This window comes from Notothenia rossii (assembly GCF_949606895.1).
Source record: "Notothenia rossii genome assembly, chromosome: 12".
NCBI classification, from domain to species: Eukaryota; Metazoa; Chordata; class Actinopteri; order Perciformes; family Nototheniidae; genus Notothenia; species Notothenia rossii.
In genome coordinates, this window is record NC_136911.1 from 20,272,651 (window position 1) to 20,292,706 (window position 20,056).

Consider the following 20,056-nt stretch of genomic DNA (forward strand, 5'->3'; position numbering starts at 1 on the left):
TAAACGGCATTTTCCAAGGTATTACATGTTGTAGCTTGTTTTCAATAAGTATATAAATTGTCCAAAGAGGTTTTATTCTACAGTGTGCCTGAATGTAATCATTGCGTAGGTGTGCAGTTTATTTATGGCATCCCGTTGGATTTGACGTCATCTGAACCGGACATCGCGCGCTCACTGCTCGATAGCGCGCGAAGGTCCGTTTAGGTTTACGCAGGTTGTTTCAACATCGTTATGGGGAAATGCAAGTTTGCGTCCAAATGGTTGGAAGATAAGGAGGAAGGTCAATCAATACTGTATATAGTCAATGTGAGGTGAAGTGTGTCGCCAATGTAACCGGTTAAAACTCAAAGTGGCGATGAGGTTTTAAAATGTATGTAAAAGGTCTTACATTGGACTTCAGGATTCCTGCATGTACCCTGCAAACACACGTTAGACGTTGTTAGTGGTTGTTGAATATGACTTCATGTGAATTGGATAGGTAATGAATGAAACATTAGCCATATGACGGGAGGAGGTACGTTCCTATCGACGAGCTCCCTGCTTCTCCAGCAGGATCTGGTTTCACACACCTGTCGACTCTGCCTCTAAACACTGTGCTGCTCTTCTCTGTTTCTTTGTCTGCTGCTGTTTTGACAAGGCCTTTATTGTTCCAAAGAAGAAGAGAATGGATGTAAAGAGCAGGAAGCCAGGCATTAGATGATAGAGGCTTGACGGGATGCCTGTGTCATGGGCACAGAGGGCGAGGCGAACGAGAAGACAAGCACAGATGAAGATTCATCTCAGCCGGAAGCTGCCAGTGTGAGTAATATATCTTTAACGGTGGTGTAACTTCTATAGAGGCACTTTGACTTAAACCGCAATATTTCATATCCTCCTGTCACATTTTAATTGAAAACATAGCGGCTTCTCCAGATAAAACCCTGGAGATATGATCAAAACCTTTAGCTCACATCTTATGTCATGCCGCTTGATTAAATGTGTGAAATAGATTAAAACATTTCTCTTTTTCCCGTGGGAATCTATACCCTGCTGATGGATTGCCTCTTGCACAGTATGGGATGACACTGAATGAATAATATATGTGCTTTGGGTAACTTAATGAGAGCTGATGCTGCATCTGATGGAGTTACTGCTCTTCACAAGCTAAAGTGATGCAGCGTCATGTCCAGTAGACACAACATTACATCACCGTCTGTAGATTAGCAGCTAATGTGTTGTTTAACTTTATCAACATGGATGCTCTGATCTTAAACTCCCATGTCTGTGAATTCTGGATTGATTACTAATCAATCAATGATTAGCCTTTTGTTCAGCCTTTTGTAATCTAAACTGACCTGGATAAGGTACAGAGATAAGAGATGAATGGTAGCTGCAAGGTTATGCCCTCATGCCCTTATTGTAAAAAGACTCTCCTGCCTTTTCGTATCCTGTAAGCTCTAAAGCACTTTAGGGATTTACAGTATCAAGAGACACTTGCGGGATATTCTCCCATCATTTCTGCATCATTCACCACATCCCTCTATTACTATCCCCACAGATTGAGGAGACAAGTGCAAAAGGGCAAGTCAAATATACTGCTACAATAACCCACTTTGCATTATGTTGTCTTCTCTCCCGCCAATAGATCGCAGATGTGTCCGTGGAGGTTTCCACAGTGGACCACACTCTGCAGAAGATCTGCAGGAAGTACAGGGAGACCAGACGAAAGCCTAAAGGTCTCCAGAGGCTGTGGGCCCACCTGCTGAGCATCCCCCACCTCACTGTCATCATCACAGCCGTGGTGTTTGTGGTGGTGGTGATCATGTGGTCACTGCTGTGGGTCTTCATTTGTAAGTGAGAGGATTAGGAAAGTCAAAGGGCCAGTGTGTAGGAAATTATAACTTCATTCATAACCATTTTTTCATTTGTGTTACATCACCTTCATAAGCTTCAAATGACCACTTCCACATAGGGAGTGGGGGCTCTTCCCTGGAGATCTACCTCACTGCTAGATGCCGCTCAATCCTACACACTGGTCCTTTTAAAGTCCATAGAAATGTATATATCAATATGTTCCCTGTGTAATTATAATACTACATCACATTGAAACTTTGCCATATAATGACTAAATGTCCTTAGTTCGCAGGGAAAGCAACAGTGGAGCGTATTTTGCCGGGATGTTCCGCGTTGCCAACGTTGAGTTTATCCCTGAGTACCGCCAGGCAGAGTCCAATGAGTTTGTGTCCATGGCTAACAAAATACAACACGTGGTATGTATCCATGTAAACCATGTGTGGATTGTTGAATGGGCCTATTGGGCACAGACACAGGGGCTTTTACCTCTGGCCTTTACCTACAACATGTAACATATCATATATAAGATATCTACCAACTAAGATGATCACAGAGAAACATTGAAGACACACAAAAAAACACAAGATATGCAAAACAGCTGCAAAGATACCAGAACAACCCAAAGTAAATACAAAGTGTTACAACACCACTACGAATGGCCAAAGAAACTAGAGAAATCTTGATGACGTGCAAAACAGTTGCAAAGAGACACAAAATGCTTACAGAACAACCCAAAAGAACTATACAGTTAAACCAAATAGTAAAAAAGACATTAAACCTCACCACAATATTGTTTAAATATCTTTACATGTCTGTGCCCAGAGGCCTGCTTTCTCACAATCTGCCTATCACATAATCCTGTTATTTACAGGATGGTTAGTGCTGACCATGAGATCTGAGAGAGTCTCACTGTTAATTGCTGGTGTCTCGTAGGTGAGCAATGTGTACAAGATGTCTTCGGTGGCCCGGCTCTACAAGCAAGCTGTCATTTCAGACCTCAGGTAGGTTAGTCATCATCAGCGTGAAGCAAAATGAGCACACCCTCTATTCAAGGTGGAGTTCCACACACTTAGAAGGTGTTTTCCCTCACCCCAGTAACACCAACAAGGGCGGCGTGCTGGTGCATTTCTGGATGGTGTTTGTTGTCCCTCGACTAAAGAGCCCTGCAGTGTGTGAGGAGTGTGTGGGAGCCATCTTTAGGGACTCAGTCCACACCAGCATGAAGAACAGGTCCAATGTAGGCTACCTGCTGGGCCTCCCAGTGGATTTAGACTCCATCCTCATTAATGGTGTGTCAGTGTGTTGAATGAACATCCCAACAGTGTGTATCAACAAAGTGTATAATAATTGTGTCTTCCTGCAGCCGTTCAGCGATCAGATTACTCATCCAATGGAGCAAGTAGGTGATGATACTCAACCCGGGTGCAGTCATAGTTCAACTAGAGGAGTGCATTAAGGTGTTTTCTCCCCTCAGGCTCACAGTGTGTCGACAAGCTGCATGCCAGCCTCCCTGGAGGGAGCGTCCCTTTAAACGTCTTCTCCTCATGGGGGGGTGTGAACTGCCATGTGAAGCTCACCTCAGTGCCCGGCTCTCTGATCCGCCTCACCGTCACCTCGTTCCTCATCGAGCCCAGCGACTGTGTGAGCGACGCTCTGACGGTGTACGACGCTCTGCTGCCCATGAGAGGGCGCATTCTGCACAGGTGAGCGTGGAGCCTCCATCAGACCAATGAGTCTCTCCATGTATCACCAGAGGTGGAATCAGTATTCAGGTTCTTTACTTGAGTAAAAGTACTAATGCCAAGCTGTAAAAATACTCAATTCCATGTTAAAGTACTGCGTGGAGAATGGTACTTATGTAAACATATTTAAGTACGAGTAGGGAAATCTACTTAAAGCGTTAGGAGTAAAAGTATTCCTTGCAGAAAAAGCAAAACATATATTAAATCAAAAGCGTAAAATCCTCACATTTTCTGTTAACCCCTCATTGTTTAAGTCACTTAAATGTAATATTGGATGTTTTAATCTATACCAAATGATAATATTTTAAACAGGTTTTCCTTAGTCTTGTGTGTCAAAATCAGATTTGATAAAGTAAGTAGAAATAGAAAGTAAAATGAAAATACTTGTGTGTGTGTGTGTGTGTGTGTGTGTGTGTGTGTGTGTGTGTGTGTGTGTGTGTGTGTGTGTGTGTGTGTGTGTGTGTGTGTGTGTGTGTGTGTGTGTGTGTGTGTGTGTGTGTGTGTGTGTGTGTGTGTGTGTGTGTGTGTGTGTGTGTGTGTGTGTGTGTGTGTGTGTGTGTGTGTGTTGCAGGCTGTGTGAGCCGGTGTCCAGCTCCTTCTCCCTGGTGTCTACCTCCAATGTCATGCTGCTGTCCTTCAGGATCACCAATGGCAACAAGAGCTTCAGAGGACACTTTGAGGCCATCACTGAAGAATGCAAGACACATTTACCTTGTATTTTTACGTGCCAGTGGTTCTTAATCTTATTGTTTAATGTTCTGATTGCATTTGAACATTTTAAAGAGGCCTCTCTTGATCTTGAGGCCTCTTTAGGATGCTCCAGTGCTGAAAGTGTAACCTGTCTCTTCCAGTGTGTATGTCTCAAATTGAGACCCACGTAAAGCCTCACATCAGCGATCAAATCTACAGCCCCTTCCACCCCAGCCTCCTGCCCCCCCAGTGCTTCTGCTCCTGGAAGTTTCAGGTAGAGCCCACACACACATGCATGACTTATTTTTGTAATGCTGCCAAAAAAAATGATTATGAAATGTGTTTGCATTTGATTCTAGACCCCGAACAGTGCTTTAGGAGTTGCACTGCAGTTTCAGAACTATGTATTGACCCCAAAGAGCATGAAGGGCTGTGAACAAGGCTGGTGGAAGGTCAATGAAATCATGTGAGTGGACTCAACTCAAAATAAAAAGTACACTCATGTATTTCAGATAATTTTATCCTTTTTTACAAATACCAACAAACATGAGAGTTTCGGTTGCTTTCCCTCCACAGTTTCTGCGGCAGCTACGTGGGACACAGCACGGTGTTTCGGATCGCTGACCACAGCCCAGAGGTGGAGTTTCGCTGCAGCTCACGTAACTCTGCTCAGCCTTTCCAAGCGTCGCACAGCAGCTTCAATATCAGCCAACGTAAGCAAAGCCGGGACCCAAAACATGAGTCATTAAAGCAGCCTGGAGGCGCTGTAGGAAATGGAAGCTGTACTTTAGTGTGGAGTTGAGAAACGAACTTTTGTTTAATTTATCTTTCCCCACCTGTGTGCACCAGCCTGTCCAGAGAGCCACTTCCTGTGCTCCACGGGACTGTGTGTGGAGAAGAGTCGACGCTGTGACGGCCTGGACGACTGCCAGGATGAGAGTGACGAGGCCTTCTGCTGTAAGTTCACCAGGTTACTGTACTGGCTCCTTAAAATAACACAATCTAATTATACCAGTCATATGAAATGTTGCATATCTTCACAGCAAAGCCTACGAAGAACTGTGGGGGCAGCAGTCCTCTGCATCCTCTGTTCGTATGCAATGGAGAGATAGACTGCACCAATGGAATAGATGAGATGAACTGCACTCAGGGTATGGACCTCGGCTATTATTATGTGTTCCCTTCGCATCATTCGATCACTGACATGGCGATGTTTTCTCTGCTGTTGTCAGAAACGACCTGCTCCGCGATCAGGTATCAGTGCAGCAGTGGCTCCTGCATCCTGAAGAAGAATGCCAGGTGTGACGGTGTTCACGACTGTCAGGACCGCAGCGACGAGGCGGACTGCGGTGAGTGGTCGGAGCAGGAGAATAATGGAAGTGGAAATCTTGATTCAATCAGATACAAATACAGTATTTATCCTGGGGTAGATTAGTTGCTCCATTTAATAATAATAATAATAATAACAATAATCCAAAAACGATAACAAATAGTATACACCATAAGATTTATTTATGTACAATAAAAGAAGCATGCAAACTTGGTGTCTTGGTCAAAATAAGATGAATGCTGAATTTCAAAGTTTAAAAGGGTCTGCTGATTGTGAAGTACATCCGAGTTCCTTTTCCATCATCACAAAGCTGTTATTCACTAAAAGGAACTGTTCATGTTTAATCAACCTCAGAAAGCCACATCAACATATTGTCCTACCGGAACCGTTGGCTCTGGATGAAAGAGTTGATGCTTGGTGATTATACTGCGAGTCCTCTGCCATGTCCTTCGTGGGAAAGTTGTTATTTTATAACTCACTGGGCAGCGCGCTCCAAACCTGCTGACCTGCAGCAGCGAGGCGACCCCGCTGTAATGACTCTCTCTGTTAGCGGGTATTTTATCATGATGGGGTCTCCAGGTGATGGGAACAGAGATGTCTTTGATACTACACATTTGAAAAACTTTACTTTTTAATAAGGCTGCAGCCGGCCTGTCTGTCACGGTGACGACTCAGCAAGTCCACTTGGAAAACACACACTCCTATTGCAGCTCACACTGATAGAGTGACACAGCGCTTGTGTTTACACTTTGGTGATATGTGCATGTCTCCTCAGCCTGTGGTCGTCCCTCCCTGGTGAAGAAGGTGGACTCCTCGACAGGTCGTATCGTGGGGGGGGATGACTCTGCTGAGGGAGAGTGGCCGTGGCAGGTCAGCCTCCACTTCTCTGGGAACCTGCACTGCGGGGCGTCTGTCCTCTCCTCTGATTGGCTCATCTCAGCTGCACACTGCTTCAGCAAGGAGAGGTCAGTGACTCTCACCGCTGATAAACTACTTCCTGTTTTTGTTACATGGTCACAACCACAGATTTTATATTTTTGAACACTTTCAGGTACTTACCTTTAGATTTGAAACCACTGTGTTTTTAATGTCTCATGAAAATAATTCCTAAATATTAATAAATTGCCTCCAAAGAAAAAGGTTTAATACAATGTGATTGTTTTGCCAAACAATTGCAATTTCCCTGTTTAATTAGACACAGTATAATCTTAATTGACCTCTGACCCCAGGCTGTCTGACCCGCGGTTCTGGAGAGCCCACCTCGGCATGCTGACTCAGGGCGGTGCCAAACACACGGCGGAGATCCAGCGGATCGTGGTGCACGAGTACTACAACGCGTACACGTTCGACTACGACATCGCCCTGCTGCAGCTCAAGAAGCCGTGGCCAGCCTCCCTCCGCCCGCTGGTGCAGCCGGTGTGCCTGCCCCCCCCCTCACACACCGTCACTGACAGCCACCGCTGCCTCGTCACGGGCTGGGGGTACCGCTCTGAGGAGGGTGAGCATCTCTTTGGATACAGATTACTGACTTCAATCAGATCAAAGGTTATTTATATAGCCCCTCTATCACAGGGATACTCTTCAGCACACTCTTACAAGTTTGGACAGTGTCTGCCTCTGTAATAAATGAAAATGTATAAAGTAACTTCTCTTTAAGCCCCCAAAATGTGTGTTTATCTGTGTCCACATGTCCCCCCCCTCTGCAGACAGAGTGCTGCCCTCAGTGCTGCAGAAAGCCGAGGTGTCCCTCCTGAGCCAGACTGACTGTAAGAAGAGCTATGGACCCGTGTCCCCCCGCATGCTGTGTGCCGGGGTCCCCTCCGGAGAGAGGGACGCCTGCAGGGTGAGCTCCCATCTGTCTCAGACCCCCATAATCACCTGTTTAATAGTGGGTGTGAAGGATTTTTCATCGACTACATTCCTTTTGTTTTAGGGGGATTCAGGGGGTCCTCTGTCCTGCCAGGCGCCGGGCGGGGGTCGCTGGTTCCTCATTGGCATCGTCAGCTGGGGTGCGGGCTGTGGGAGACCGGGCCTACCGGGGGTCTACACCAGGGTCAACAAGTTCACCTCCTGGATCTACAGCCATATCAGCTGACATGATGAAAGGATTATTCGTCCAGTGTCGACAGAAAACTTAAACATTCTGTCTTTCACACCAAAAAATAAAAGCATCCCTAAAAGCCTGTATGTCGATTGTATTTTTCCAGAGCAACATCTGCTTAGTTGGGGATCTCTCACTTTATTAAGATCACTCAAAGGTAAAGAAATGATGTGAATTCTCTTCAGGTGTCTTTGCTGCATTCCTCCCTCTAGTCTCCATGTTATGTCCCCACTATTTGGTGCCAGCATTTGTAATTGTGTGTCTCGCTTGGAGCCCCTGTGGAGCGTCCAAGCAGCCAAGCTCCAGCAGTAATACCCTGGGCACGTTTCCCTCAAGCTCCCCTTTGTCCCTCCCAGCTTTCCTCCCATACGCAGCGAGGACGTTTGCCCACAATATCTGTCGCCCGGATGGTTGTGGGGATTGTACCCTTTCATAGTGCTCTCATTGTGCCCCGCACTGCATTCTGGGGGCTCCGTGTGACACCTGCCTCCCACTTCAGGTGAACGGGAGGCGGTGAAAGCCCACTGCCTCCGAGCCGCTCAGGTCGGATTTCTGCACCTTTTTTTTTTTTCAAAAGGGAAGCGACAGCGGGGGTTTCCTCTCTCTTTCTCTCTCTCCATCATTTCTATGCCTGAGGTATTGTTGCATATCGCCTCTGCGGAGCTAAACGGGACAGTGCTATGAGGACTCTCCCCAAAAGCAAAACTTGCGAAGTGTACTGCGTCTCCGGGCATGGACTCTCAGGCTGCTCCGCTGCACAGGTAAGGGCTCTTGTCATTGTGCCAAATGTGGCTTTGCTACTCTACTCTTAATATTTATTCTATATGTTTCTGAGTGTTTATTGAACTTGTATACCTGAATGATGCTTAATAATCCACACCCCAGTCAGCCATGGGTCATCTTAATTGCTAAATCTGTCTCTAGGGGTGTGTGGGTGTCTTTCTCACAAATGTCCGGGGTGAGCCACTTGATTGAGTGCTGACACCGCAGAGCCAGGCCGTGGGAAAGCAGACTCGTCTAGCCACGCTTTGTCTGCCCCCCCCCCCCCCCCCCGGGGAATCCTGCCAACCCCTTAAATGTTTTAGGAGATCCTTTCAGCTCCAAGATGCTCACCGTTCCTCTCAGTGCGGCACTCAGCCATTAAACCTGTGTCTCATTCAGGTCAAACACTGCCTTAAGATATTGCTGTCATCACTTCAGAATGAACAGACGGAGCTTGAGCACACACATAAGGAAGCTGGTATGATATTGAGTCTTTATTTCTGGAAGGGAGAGGGGGAGTTGAAGGAGCCCACCCAGCCACTGAGCCCCCCCACGAAGCCTGAGGATGGGGCGGAGGAGAAGGTGGAGGGGGGGAAAGCTCCAGCCTCCTGGAGGAGATGGATGTTCGGCGTCCTGCCTTTATTTCCCCTCGCGGCTGCCATTGCACTGACTCTCCACTTCCTAACATGTGAGTACGCACCTCGTGGACTTTTCTTATTTCTTTATGTTTGACTCCATGTTATTCATATCTCTGCAGCTCCACCTTCCTCAGTGTTCTTCCTCGGGGGCAGCGTGGAGTTCCCAAACCTGAGCTTCACCTCGGAGCTGACGGACTCCTCCTCCCCTCAGTTCCGCCTGCAGGCTCAGGCTTTGAACCTCTATGTAAGTGGAGCGATGGACCTCTGAATGTCACTTAAGTTGCTGCTTGACCTTCACACTCGGGGCTGATCTCGCTGCTCTTACTTTGACTTTGGACTCTCCTAAATGATTCACAGCTGCCCTCTTTCTCCTTCCCTCTCTTCTGTCTTTACGTTCCTATTCCTTTAGCTTTGTCCTCCTCCTACCTCCAGTGTTTTGCCACCACTTTCCTCTCCTCTGCCCCTCTCTCTGGTGGTGTTAAATGTAAAGCTGAAACTGGAGCTGGGCACAGTCAGTGTGCGAGTTCCCCGGACCCCCAGAGACCCGAGCCTTTCAGGGCCGAGGACAAGCCCGGCGTTTGTGAGCCAGGCTAGGCCCAGGCAGCCGAGTGAGAGGAAGAGCAGGCCTTCAATAAAAACATTGTCTGTGTGGTTTTCACACAATCAGCCGCTCTGTGTGTCGGACACTACAGAGAGGAGGTGAACCTCCGTTTGTTGATGGGGGTGAGAGGGAGAGATAGGGCAGTAGGGCCGGGGGGGGGGGAGGATGACAGAGGGGACACTTTGAGGCAGAAGGTCAGATGCCTGAGCCGTGGAGAAACGACCATCTGACAGAGGTGGGAGAAGTATTCAGATCTTTTAAAAGTAGAAGTATCAGAAAGTAGGAATACTCCGTTACATCTGAATTGTAGTTGAGTAGAAATACAAAGTAGCAGAACATGGAGATAAAAAGGGTATTTAAATACAGCATTACATATAAATGTACTTGGTTACTTTACAGTACTGCAAACTGATACCCACAAACCTACTGACACACTGTAAGGCTCCTTTAATCGGCTGTGAGGGTCAGTTAGCCCGGCTTGTGAAGTGGACACAGGATCTGTGCGGCCATCTGTTCATTAAAGACCAGGTGAACTGGAGGCCAGCAGCCCATACCACCCTGGGTCCTAACTCTACACACACAATGAAGCTCTGTGCGAGTCAACATGCACACATGCAGAGTTCCATACACACACAAGAACAATGCGTTTGCTGAAGGCAGGCTGCATGTCCGACCAGGTGTGTTCATGTTTTGCTTACAGGTGAAAAGTGACCTCACCTGCTCAGCTCTGATGTCACACCTACAGCTCTGTACTGTACAGTATGTAGTCAAATAAACTAGCACAAAGCAGCTTTCAATTCTGTGTTGGGAACTACATCTGAGAACATCTTGAGTAAACTATTTGTTCCTAATGAAAAACAAAAAAGAAGCTACATTGTAAACCTTGATGCCATTTGCTATATGCTATGTTTAGGTAGCTTTTAGCTCACTTTGTGTATTCATTTTCTTGTTAACATTCATCTTAAAAGTCTCAATCATAAGACAATAATGCAAGATAAAAGAGTATGTGTTACACCCTTCTTCTTCTTCTTCGTCTTTTTATTTGAAACAAACACAGTTTTCAGAACTCTACGAGTCCTCGCCGTGTAGCTCTTACTACGTGAACTCAGGAATTACTGCCTTCAGGTAAGATGCACCAACAGAAAGCATACTGAGTTCACAGAGGAACATGCATGACCTCTATACTCGGCTGTATTTCATTGTAAACCCTTTGTGTGACAGTGAAGGAGCTGAAGGACTGAATGTCTTCTACTGGAGTAAGTTCTCCGCCCCGGACGATGTTGCCGTGGCGATCCGGAGGTCGGGTCCAGAGAGGTTTCAGCGCCGGCTCCCCGGCAGAAACAAGGTGCAGCAGGACAGCCGCAACGAGCAGCGCTACTACATGGAGCAGGACGACGACATGCTCCACCTGCTGGGTACACGCTCTCACAGTACAGCATGTTCTCCACACTGTGGACCGACTGGAGGCTCAGAGATACGTAGATATTAGCAGGATAACTTTATTCGTCCCAAAGAGGGAACATTTACATTGTTACAACAAAAGAGAAGAGCCACATATTAGCGTCAAATATAAAAAGTAAAAGAGTTGTGTGTATAAAGTAGTGTGATGGCAGCCGGGTCACAGAAGTAAAAGTGGAAGTATATATATTATATATATCTTTTTCTTTGCTTCATCTTATCAATAACTACAATAATCGGGTTAAAACTGTAAAATTATACCCGTGTATCATCAATTATGGTTGTATACTCTGTGTTGCTCTAGATTGGTACTGGATTTGAGAAGTGTTTTGACATCTGCTGTGTGTGTGTGTGTGTGTGTGTGTGTGTGTGTGTGTGTGTGTGTGTGTGTGTGTGTGTGTGTGTGGGGGTGGGGGTGGGGGTGTGTGTGTGGGTGTGGGGGTGTGTGTGTGGGTGTGGGGGTGTGTGTGGGGGTGTGTGTGTGTGTAGGTTTGGACCCTGATGACTTTGAAGTAGATGAAAAATCTGACAAGAGTAAGAATCCAAACAGCTTCCAGAGCGGGAAGTGGCAGCTTGGCTTCCAAGGTGAGGAGGGAATCTGACTTGATGTTCATATTACAACACGTGAAGACCTGGGTATTCAGAAAGCTTCCCAGTTCAAAGATGTACTACTAGTTGTGACATGTGGCCCCTGTTTCTAAGTCAAAAATGTGAGAAAAAGTGTTTATTTTTGCCATTAAAGCCATCTCTCTCTCCCTCTAGCGATGTCCTTTGACCTCTACGCCAAATACGGCAACAACCGCACCCTGAGCCTGGTGAATCCCAAGAAGCCGTACTACCAGTGGCGTCTCCGCGTGCCCTCGGGTCACGTGGTCCGCCTGGTCGTCCTCACGCTGCACGGTGCCACGCCGGGGAGCTGCACCGCCCACAAGCTCTCCGCCTACGACTTCCTACTGCCATTACAGAACAAAATCATCGCAAGGTAAAGACTGTTTTCTCTGTGCAAACATGTCCTGAACAGGGAAGAGAGAAAGAGAAACACGGTGTCCAGCGGTGAAACACTCGTTAGTGCAGCAGTCAGTCGTACAATTAAATACAGAATTAAATCCCAGATCAAATGTATGTTAAAGACACTTAGAAATATAGTCTTCAGTGGTGGTAATGTTATATTAAATGTCTGTTTCCTTGTATATTATCTTAATATTGTCCTCGTTGATGTTGTAACATGTATACATATCCTGGGTGCATGTACGTGTCTCAGGTGGTGTGGGCTTCCTATTTCCCGTTCGTCTCCCGTCATGAAGCTGACGTCCTCTGGGAACGTGATGTTGGTCACCTTCTCCTTCAGCAGGCAGAGGGACGGAGCCATCTTCAAAGCTTACTTCCAAGCCATCCCAAAAGCAGGTGAGATTTATAAAATACAAATCAAATAAGTACACATCCAAGGTAGACAAGATAAGTAGCAGCATTTAGACAAATCAATGAAAATATTAAAAAATATAGTTTAAAACACTATATATAACACATACTGTACACTCTGTCTCATTTCTAAAACTCTTCAGTCTTTAATCGTGGGGTTTCTTTGGGAGATTGTCCTTGTCACTGCGAGGGTCCAAGGACAGAGTCGTCATATGCTGTAAAAACCGAAAGCCTTTGTGATATTGAGCTATATAAATAACGTGTTATTGACGGATATGTTGAGTTACTTTGCCCTGTTGCTGTTGTGTGTCCTTCACTGTGTCACTGTCTCCCCCTGCAGGCTGTGGAGGGTCCATTTCCTCCTGGAACGGCTCCATTTCCTCCCCATACTACCCCTCCTATTACCCCCCTAACATAGACTGCACCTGGACTCTACGGGTGAGTGTGTGCACACAGGCCAAAGCGTGTTAGAAGGAAGAAACAGTAAAACATTGAATCATGTCTTGTTATCTGTCATTTGGCACGTTCTTTGGTCCTCTATGCATACTTTCAGACGCCGTTGCCAGGATACCTGATCTCCATGACGATCGTGATGATGGACATTCAGGACGCCTCGTCTGATGGATGTGAGAAAGACTGGCTGGACATCGGAGGGGTCAAGTAAGACTAAACTGAACCGTGTGGGCCTTAAGCTGTAACATTAAGAGACATTTTTACTTGTGTTTTTTCGTATACTTGTGACTTCCTTTGTGGCTACATTGGTCATTTAAAAGTAATACACCATACTTTTGTGCTCCTCTGCTTCCAGGCTGTGTAACCCAGTGTCGGACAGCAGCAGGAAGCGGGTGTACTCCTCTCCCATTTCCCTCCACTTCCATTCAGATGAGTCTCTCACTCACAAGGGCTTCTACCTGCTCTACCGAGCCTTCTCTCCAGAGGGCAGTGAGTCAAATCTGATGCTATCAAATAAAGGGGAGAAAATCAATTCATGTAATATTATCTCGTACATTCTGTATTGATTTACAACTTCCAGGAATCGATATTCTTAAAAATATAATTTCCTTAAGCCCACAAACATCTTACATTTTCATTTTTTGTACAACTTGATGTTGCTGAGAATTGAAACATATTAAACACTTTTGGAGTTTACTTTTGTAAATCTTTTTTTTAATCTTTTTTTTATTGAGTCAGGCACGATGAGTTTACATTTATACAGTCAATATTTATATATATTTTTTTCCCTTTCCCCCCTCCCGGTCCTAGCTAGTAAATTAAATTGAAAGAAAATTAATAGATAAGGGAATAAAGAATAGTAACAGTAATACATGTGCCCACATACTCACATATGTATACCCACATATACATGTGTGTACATACCCACACACATGTACACATGCACACACGTACCTACATACATACATGTATACAAAGACAGAACCAATAAATAAAATAAAATAAATACAAATTAATATAAAAAAAACAAACAGATAAAAAGAGACACAAGAAAAAAAACATACACATACATTCGTAGTTCCCCCCCCTACTTTCGTAAATCTGGCGTAAATAAATGTTGCATTTTGTGTGTTTGCATTATTGAAATCGGTTGATATAACTTCTTCAAATACAAAAACTCTATCTCTAGAATAAAAATTTAATCAGATCATGTGACACGGAAAGACTCATAGTCCTACTTTCAAACTGATTTCATTCAGACTACCCGGGGTTAAAACATCAACCTTTACACTGTACTGTATATTTGAGACTCTTCACTGTGTCTCCAGCCTGTCCTCGGCAGTTTCGCTGTGGAGACGGACGCTGCGTCCCTCTGAGGAAGGTGTGTGACAAAGTGAAGGACTGCTCAGACGGACGAGACGAGGCTAAATGCTGTAAGTCTTTTGCCTGAGAGACTAGATGCAAACACTTCCCCCGTTCTCTATATTCTGAACTTAAGACCTGCCCTTTGTGCTGCACTCAGATTCGCCTGTGTTTGTGTGTCTCTATGTGCATGTTTGCACATATGCGTAAAACATGTAGCATCCTGCAGGCCAGGTGAAGTGCATTGTGGGAACGGCCAGTGTAAGCCTCAGAGCAGCCAGTGTGTGATTCAGAGCAGCAACTGTGCAGACAGCAGCGAGGAGGGCGGCTGTGGTGAGTTCAACGTGTGTGTGTGTGTGTGTGTGTGTGTGTGTGTGTGTGTGTGTGTGTGTGTGTGTGTGTGTGTGTGTGTGTGTGTGTGTGTGTGTGTGTGTGTGTGTGTGTGTGTGTGTGTGTGTGTGTGTGTGTGTGTGTGTGTGTGTGTGTGTGTGTGTGTGTGTGTGTGTGTGTGTGTGTGTGTATTTTAAGATGAAAACTGATGCGTTTGTTTACAGGAGGTAAATGTTACCACGTGTGCCCCAACAAGGTGTGTCTGCAGAAGTCTTCTGTGTGTGACGGTGTTGTTGACTGTAAAGACCGCAGCGATGAGCTCAACTGTACCAGAGCGTGTGAGTGTTCCTCAGATATTACAATTGAAACGTTTTATTTCTTCGTGCTTTTCTCTCTATTTGAAAGGATCCTTGTGTCCCACTGTTTAGACTTTAAAGGCTGCTCCTCCTCCTCGTACAAATGTTCCAATGGGAAGTGTGTGAGTAAGGTTAACCCCGAGTGTGACGGAGCAAAAGACTGCTTTGACGGCTCTGATGAAATGCGCTGTGGTAAGTTCTCACTCCAAAAACGTAGACTTCTCTAATGGCAACTAAATGTGAGATTTCAAAAGAGAATTCTGCGTCTCCTCCTCCGTCTGTATGTCCCAGGCTGCGGCACCAGGCCCAGGAAGAGGACTAAGATCGTGGGGGGCTCTGATGCCGGGGCGGGGTCCTGGCCGTGGCAGGTCAGCCTCCAGATGGATCGGTACGGTCACGTCTGTGGAGCCACGCTGGTGGCTAACCGCTGGCTCATCTCTGCAGCTCACTGCTTCCAGGACTCAGACGCCATAAAGTGAGAGAGAGAACGCTTCTTGTAGCGGCCAAAGTCATATAGAAATAAAACAGATAATTAACTTAAAATAATACGGCCGCTGAGGCACTAGTTAGCAGATCTTACGCAGGGCAATGATCCAGGTCCAGACAAGATTCTCCGTTGTACATTTACTATGATCCAATATCATTGACACTGAACAGGTTTCCTATGTTTTGTTCCTTAAGCCTTTCCTATGGCTTTCCTTTCCTATGGCTTTCCTTTCCTATGGCTTTCCTTTCCTATGGCTTTCCTTTCCTGTGGTTGGAAAACCCTGTGGCTCGAAACACCCTGGTAACAAACCGTTTGCCTCCTAGTGCTCTGGCTCCCACTTCCACCTGTCTCCAATATATACAATTACACCAGGTGCTCTAATCACCCAGTGCCCAAAACATGCCTTCAAAATAAAAGCATAGAAACTACTTTAACTTATGAGACTAACTAAGAATACATTTACAATAAACACTATAAAACAGAAAGAAAATAAATGTTAAACTAGTAAATAATATAAAGAGATATATAGCTCCAACACTTCTTATGTTGCTTATTACTGGACTCCACCTCTTTTCCCTTCAGCAACCGCTCTTTATGCATCTGTATATTGTGTCTTCATATTGAACCTTTCACATTTAATTGAATATGCTATTCCTTGCACACTTCATGTAAATATTATAATATCGTCATTTGAAATGTTGTTAGCTGTAAGTTGGCCCCTCATAGTCGTAATTAACAGATAGTCTACAGAGGTAATGTCTTTCACTTTAAACATTTGAGTTCTGTTTTATTTTGAGAAGCGTATGTTTGCTTGTTTTCTACACATGCTGCTGTGACGAGAACATTTCCCAAAATGGGATCAATAAAGTGAATCTTATGTTATGTGTGTGTTCCTGATGTTGTGGCTCAGATACTCAGAGGCCCGTGCGTGGCGGGCCTACCTGGGGATGCGTGTGATGTCTGTAGGAAGCGGCGGCGCAGCCACCAGAACGATCCGCCGCATCCTGCTCCACCCGCAGTACGACCAGTTCACCTCCGACTACGACATCGCCCTCCTGGAGCTCAGCGCCCCCGTCTTCTTCAACGACTTGGTGCAGCCCGTGTGTATTCCTGCGTCCACACACAGCTTCACGACAGGCACCAACTGCTACGTCACAGGGTGGGGGGTGCTCATGGAGGACGGTAAGAGCTAACATTTTGAAACAAACTTGAAACGACCAATTTTTAATTTTCAATACGTTTTGATTTTGTTTGGATTAAAGGTGAGCTGGCCTCTCGCTTGCAAGAGGCCCCGGTGAAGATCGTCAACAGGAACACGTGTAACAAGCTGTACGACGACGCTGTCACTGCCAGGATGCTTTGCGCTGGGAACCTGCATGGAGGGGTGGACGCCTGCCAGGTGAAGTATTCATTTTTCTAGAAATGTGGCTTGCCTTATTGAATTCAATTTCAATTCAATAATTCCCAATATATAAAAACCACAACAGAATGTGTGTCAAATAATTGGGACTCATACATTCATATTTCTTTTGGTCATTATGCTGTGTGTCTATGTGTGAAGGTGAATAACAACGCAGCTAAGATAATGCTTAACACATTTCCAATACAGCTTGAAAACTGGAGATGGCCAGTGTAAAACTAGTTACAAGTTTAAAATAATATATTACATTACATTTAGCTGACGCTTTTATCCAAAGTGACTTACAATGAGTGCGTTCGACCAACAAAATTGAAGAAAACAGAATCATATAAGTACATCAGGTTTCATAGAGCCAAACAATTCAAGTGCTACTCAACTGGCTTTAGATAAGCCAGCCCTTTATTAGTATATAAGTGCTTTGTTAGTAATTCTATCGCTCGAAGTGGAGTCTAAAGAGATGAGTTTTCAGTCGCATCAAAAAGTCCATTTCAATCAGGAGAGACTTCATTTTGTTTAAAGAACATTTATTGACACATGTCATATGATAAATGTTAAGTCTTTGGCGATTAGACCCCGATCCTGAAATGGTATATCTAAAGGGGGAAATGCAGCCGTGAGCATATACCCCCCCCCCCCAGATGGGATGAAGAGGGGATGTGATGAGGTCTTTGGATTAGCTCTCCTGGCACTGGATGTGATGAAAGGAGGTGGATGGGGAGGAGGCGGGCGGCAGCATGAACGTCTGAAATCACAGCTGACTGCAGGAGAGAGGAGAACCATTTTAAAGTTTGGCTGCAGCATGGTGATTGGCTGCTGAGATTGAGGTGGATGTAATAATAGGTTAACAGAAAGCCTGTGATGAGCTGATTATAAGCAGCTGCGGAGTGAATGAATACCAGTCTTCCTGAAAGAACTTACGCTGAGCTTCATTTAATGTGATGTAATGTTTGTCTCGAACTTTCTCTCTGTGTGTGTGTGTGTGTGTGTGTGTGTGTGTGTGTGTGTGTGTGTGTGTGTGTGTGTGTGTGTGTGTGTGTGTGTGTGTGTGTGTGTGTGTGTGTGTGTGTGTGTGTGTGTGTGTGTGTGTGTGTGTGTGTGTGTGTGTGTGTGTGTGTGTGTGTGTGTGTGTGTGTGTGTGTGTGTGTGTGTGTGTGTGTGTCCTCAGGGAGACTCAGGAGGCCCGTTGGTGTGTCTGGAGCGAGGCCGCCGCTGGTTCCTGGCGGGGATCGTGAGCTGGGGCGAGGGCTGCGCGCGGCAGAACCGTCCCGGCGTCTACACCCAGGTGGTGAAGTTCACCGCCTGGATCCACCAGCAGACTAAAGGACAGGTGTGACTGAACACCACACTGACATGAAGAATAAAACAAACAGTCTTAACACACAGGACAGAGGTCTCAGACCTGGAGTCCATCTTCAGACGGTTGTCGTGATTTCACGGCAACACATTCAGTCCGTTTTTGGGAGCGTGTCCATGGCAACGGGCCAGCACGGGCCATCCTCTCTGCTCAAACAACCAGCTTCCTCAAAATTGACATCGGCTATGGCAAAAATAGGTAACCTGTTTATCTTTACTTGATTATGGGTCGTTTAGCATAAATGGAAGAATTCATTTGAAGGACAAACCCCAACCACACTCTGTTAAAGTATCCTATACACTAAGCTTCTTTAATATAAACTAACTGATCTGTGGGTCAATATTTAATTCTTAAGTCAGGCCAGAGTATGATAACTAGCCAGGTTATCTTGTGCATATAAATGTAGCTGAGTACTTCCTGTATTCCCTGTCATAGCGATGGTTCACTATAGTGTCCGATCAGGTGTTGCCAACAACAATCAGTGTGGAAAGAGTTCTCTCCGGACACACACATGTAACCGTATATTTCTCATCTACATTCGTCCATGTACTGTATGTGTGTGTTCATGTTTGTGGTTATTGTACTGTACTGTATGTATGTGCATTTCATGAGTTGATTCGTAGCATTATGTCCGATATATTCTGTAATGGTAGAGAAGTGAATAATCCCTCAATAGGAGGTGATAATATATTTTGCATTTCAGTTTGATTTAATTTATCTTTACGGTGCCTCCTTTATACTTTATGCTCCATGAAGAGCGTGACGCCTACTCCCCTTTAAACTCTGATGCTGCCTTAAGATTCAGATCAATATAAGATCATTTTATACCAATATTTTCTACGCAGACGCACATGCATGTTCCTGTTCCTCCCATCAGCACACATCACCACCCTGTGGCCAATGCACACTATTTTTTATTTCATGTGCTAAGGGAATAATGCATTTTACACCCAAAGGATGTAGGGTTTGAATCATTGATAAGGATACCAGATAATATGCTTTTACATTAAATAAACCATTTCCAATGCAGCAGGTCTCGACAAAACTGTTTTAATTATTGCTGCAATTTTCTTATTACCTATATACTGTTTTGTCTTTAAGTAATTTCCACAAGTGAAATTAGGTTTTATATAATGTTCTTCATCTAAACTATTGATTCATTGCCTCATTTGTTGTTGGTGCTTTTGACTGAAAGGTGTTCAATATGACTCACCTGTACAGCACAATCGTTTTTACTCTGCACTATCACTAATAGTATAACATGTATTGTAAGCAGGAAGTCACATTCAAATACCTGTCTGAGTCACTGTTTTCCGAGTAAGCGTTGCTATTCTGAGGTTAACACTTCTTTATTTACTTTAAAACTAAAATAGATCACCATTTCGCAATATCGTCAAGATGAGGAACCAACCGTGTTCTCCGGTGCCTACGTGCTGATCATCCCGTTTACCAATCCAGAGTGCAAACCCTGGTCGCCTGTGCCCATCCTCCTGGTGGTGCGTAATTCTACTCTTCTGGAAATAACAAAACATGCAGATTATGAGAAAGGAAATTAAATGTTAATGTCTAAAATAATGCCCCAAGAATTTGACTAAAATAAAGAGGTTTTTTTTTTCACCATTTGATTTAATTTACAACTCACTGGTCGATTGCTTGATCACTGGGGAGAGCTAAAAGGGGGACTGCTCTTACGCGCCTTGGGTGTGTCAATGGACGTCAC

General features: G+C 45.1%; 2 protein-coding genes across 4 annotated transcripts; both read left to right on the forward strand.

The window, feature by feature from the left end:
* The first annotated feature begins 188 nt into the window (after positions 1–188).
* On the forward strand, positions 189–7,805 carry tmprss7 (transmembrane serine protease 7). 2 transcript variants are annotated; one of them, XM_079661204.1, is made up of 19 exons: positions 189–514; positions 638–798; positions 1,625–1,829; positions 2,119–2,249; positions 2,767–2,834; positions 2,929–3,122; positions 3,197–3,232; positions 3,308–3,536; positions 4,147–4,289; positions 4,427–4,539; positions 4,625–4,731; positions 4,842–4,978; positions 5,115–5,222; positions 5,309–5,416; positions 5,498–5,614; positions 6,371–6,560; positions 6,825–7,093; positions 7,302–7,438; positions 7,529–7,805. In XM_079661204.1, the coding sequence occupies exons 2-19, from the start codon at positions 727–729 to the stop codon at positions 7,688–7,690; spliced, it is 2,526 nt and encodes an 841-aa protein (XP_079517330.1). In that variant the 5' UTR covers positions 189–514; positions 638–726; the 3' UTR covers positions 7,691–7,805. The 2 variants fall into 2 exon arrangements, with proteins under 2 accessions (XP_079517330.1, XP_079517331.1); XM_079661205.1 differs by having other exon boundaries at positions 189–798; positions 4,147–4,271; positions 7,529–7,804.
* Positions 7,806–8,351: 546 nt separating this feature from the next.
* LOC307026219 (suppressor of tumorigenicity 14 protein) lies at positions 8,352–19,948 on the forward strand. 2 transcript variants are annotated; one of them, XM_079661426.1, is made up of 20 exons: positions 8,352–8,457; positions 8,966–9,146; positions 9,216–9,340; positions 10,755–10,822; positions 10,919–11,112; positions 11,645–11,740; positions 11,918–12,137; positions 12,417–12,559; positions 12,915–13,012; positions 13,128–13,234; positions 13,383–13,516; positions 14,356–14,460; positions 14,609–14,722; positions 14,944–15,057; positions 15,148–15,267; positions 15,367–15,550; positions 16,473–16,744; positions 16,825–16,961; positions 18,148–18,309; positions 19,710–19,948. In XM_079661426.1, exons 1-20 carry the CDS (start codon positions 8,377–8,379, stop codon positions 19,890–19,892), a joined length of 2,838 nt encoding a protein of 945 aa, XP_079517552.1. In that variant the 5' UTR covers positions 8,352–8,376; the 3' UTR covers positions 19,893–19,948. The 2 variants fall into 2 exon arrangements, with proteins under 2 accessions (XP_079517552.1, XP_079517553.1); XM_079661427.1 differs by lacking the exon at positions 19,710–19,948 and having other exon boundaries at positions 18,148–19,381.
* The last annotated feature ends 108 nt before the right edge of the window (positions 19,949–20,056 follow it).

What these genes read in the sequence shown, in the direction of transcription:
- tmprss7 (XM_079661204.1), top strand. Translation starts at nt 727, where the DNA reads ATGGGCACAGAGGGCGAGGCGAACGAGAAGACAAGCACAGATGAAGAT. An exon ending in TTACTCATCCAATGGAGCAA is followed by an intron (nt 3,233 to 3,307) that starts GTAGGTGATGAT and finishes TTCTCCCCTCAG; the next exon opens with GCTCACAGTGTGTCGACAAG. An exon ending in TCTGCTCCTGGAAGTTTCAG is followed by an intron (nt 4,540 to 4,624) that starts GTAGAGCCCACA and finishes ATTTGATTCTAG; the next exon opens with ACCCCGAACAGTGCTTTAGG.
- LOC307026219 (XM_079661426.1), top strand. Translation starts at nt 8,377, where the DNA reads ATGAGGACTCTCCCCAAAAGCAAAACTTGCGAAGTGTACTGCGTCTCC. An exon ending in TCAGGAATTACTGCCTTCAG is followed by an intron (nt 10,823 to 10,918) that starts GTAAGATGCACC and finishes TTTGTGTGACAG; the next exon opens with TGAAGGAGCTGAAGGACTGA. An exon ending in ACTGCACCTGGACTCTACGG is followed by an intron (nt 13,013 to 13,127) that starts GTGAGTGTGTGC and finishes GCATACTTTCAG; the next exon opens with ACGCCGTTGCCAGGATACCT.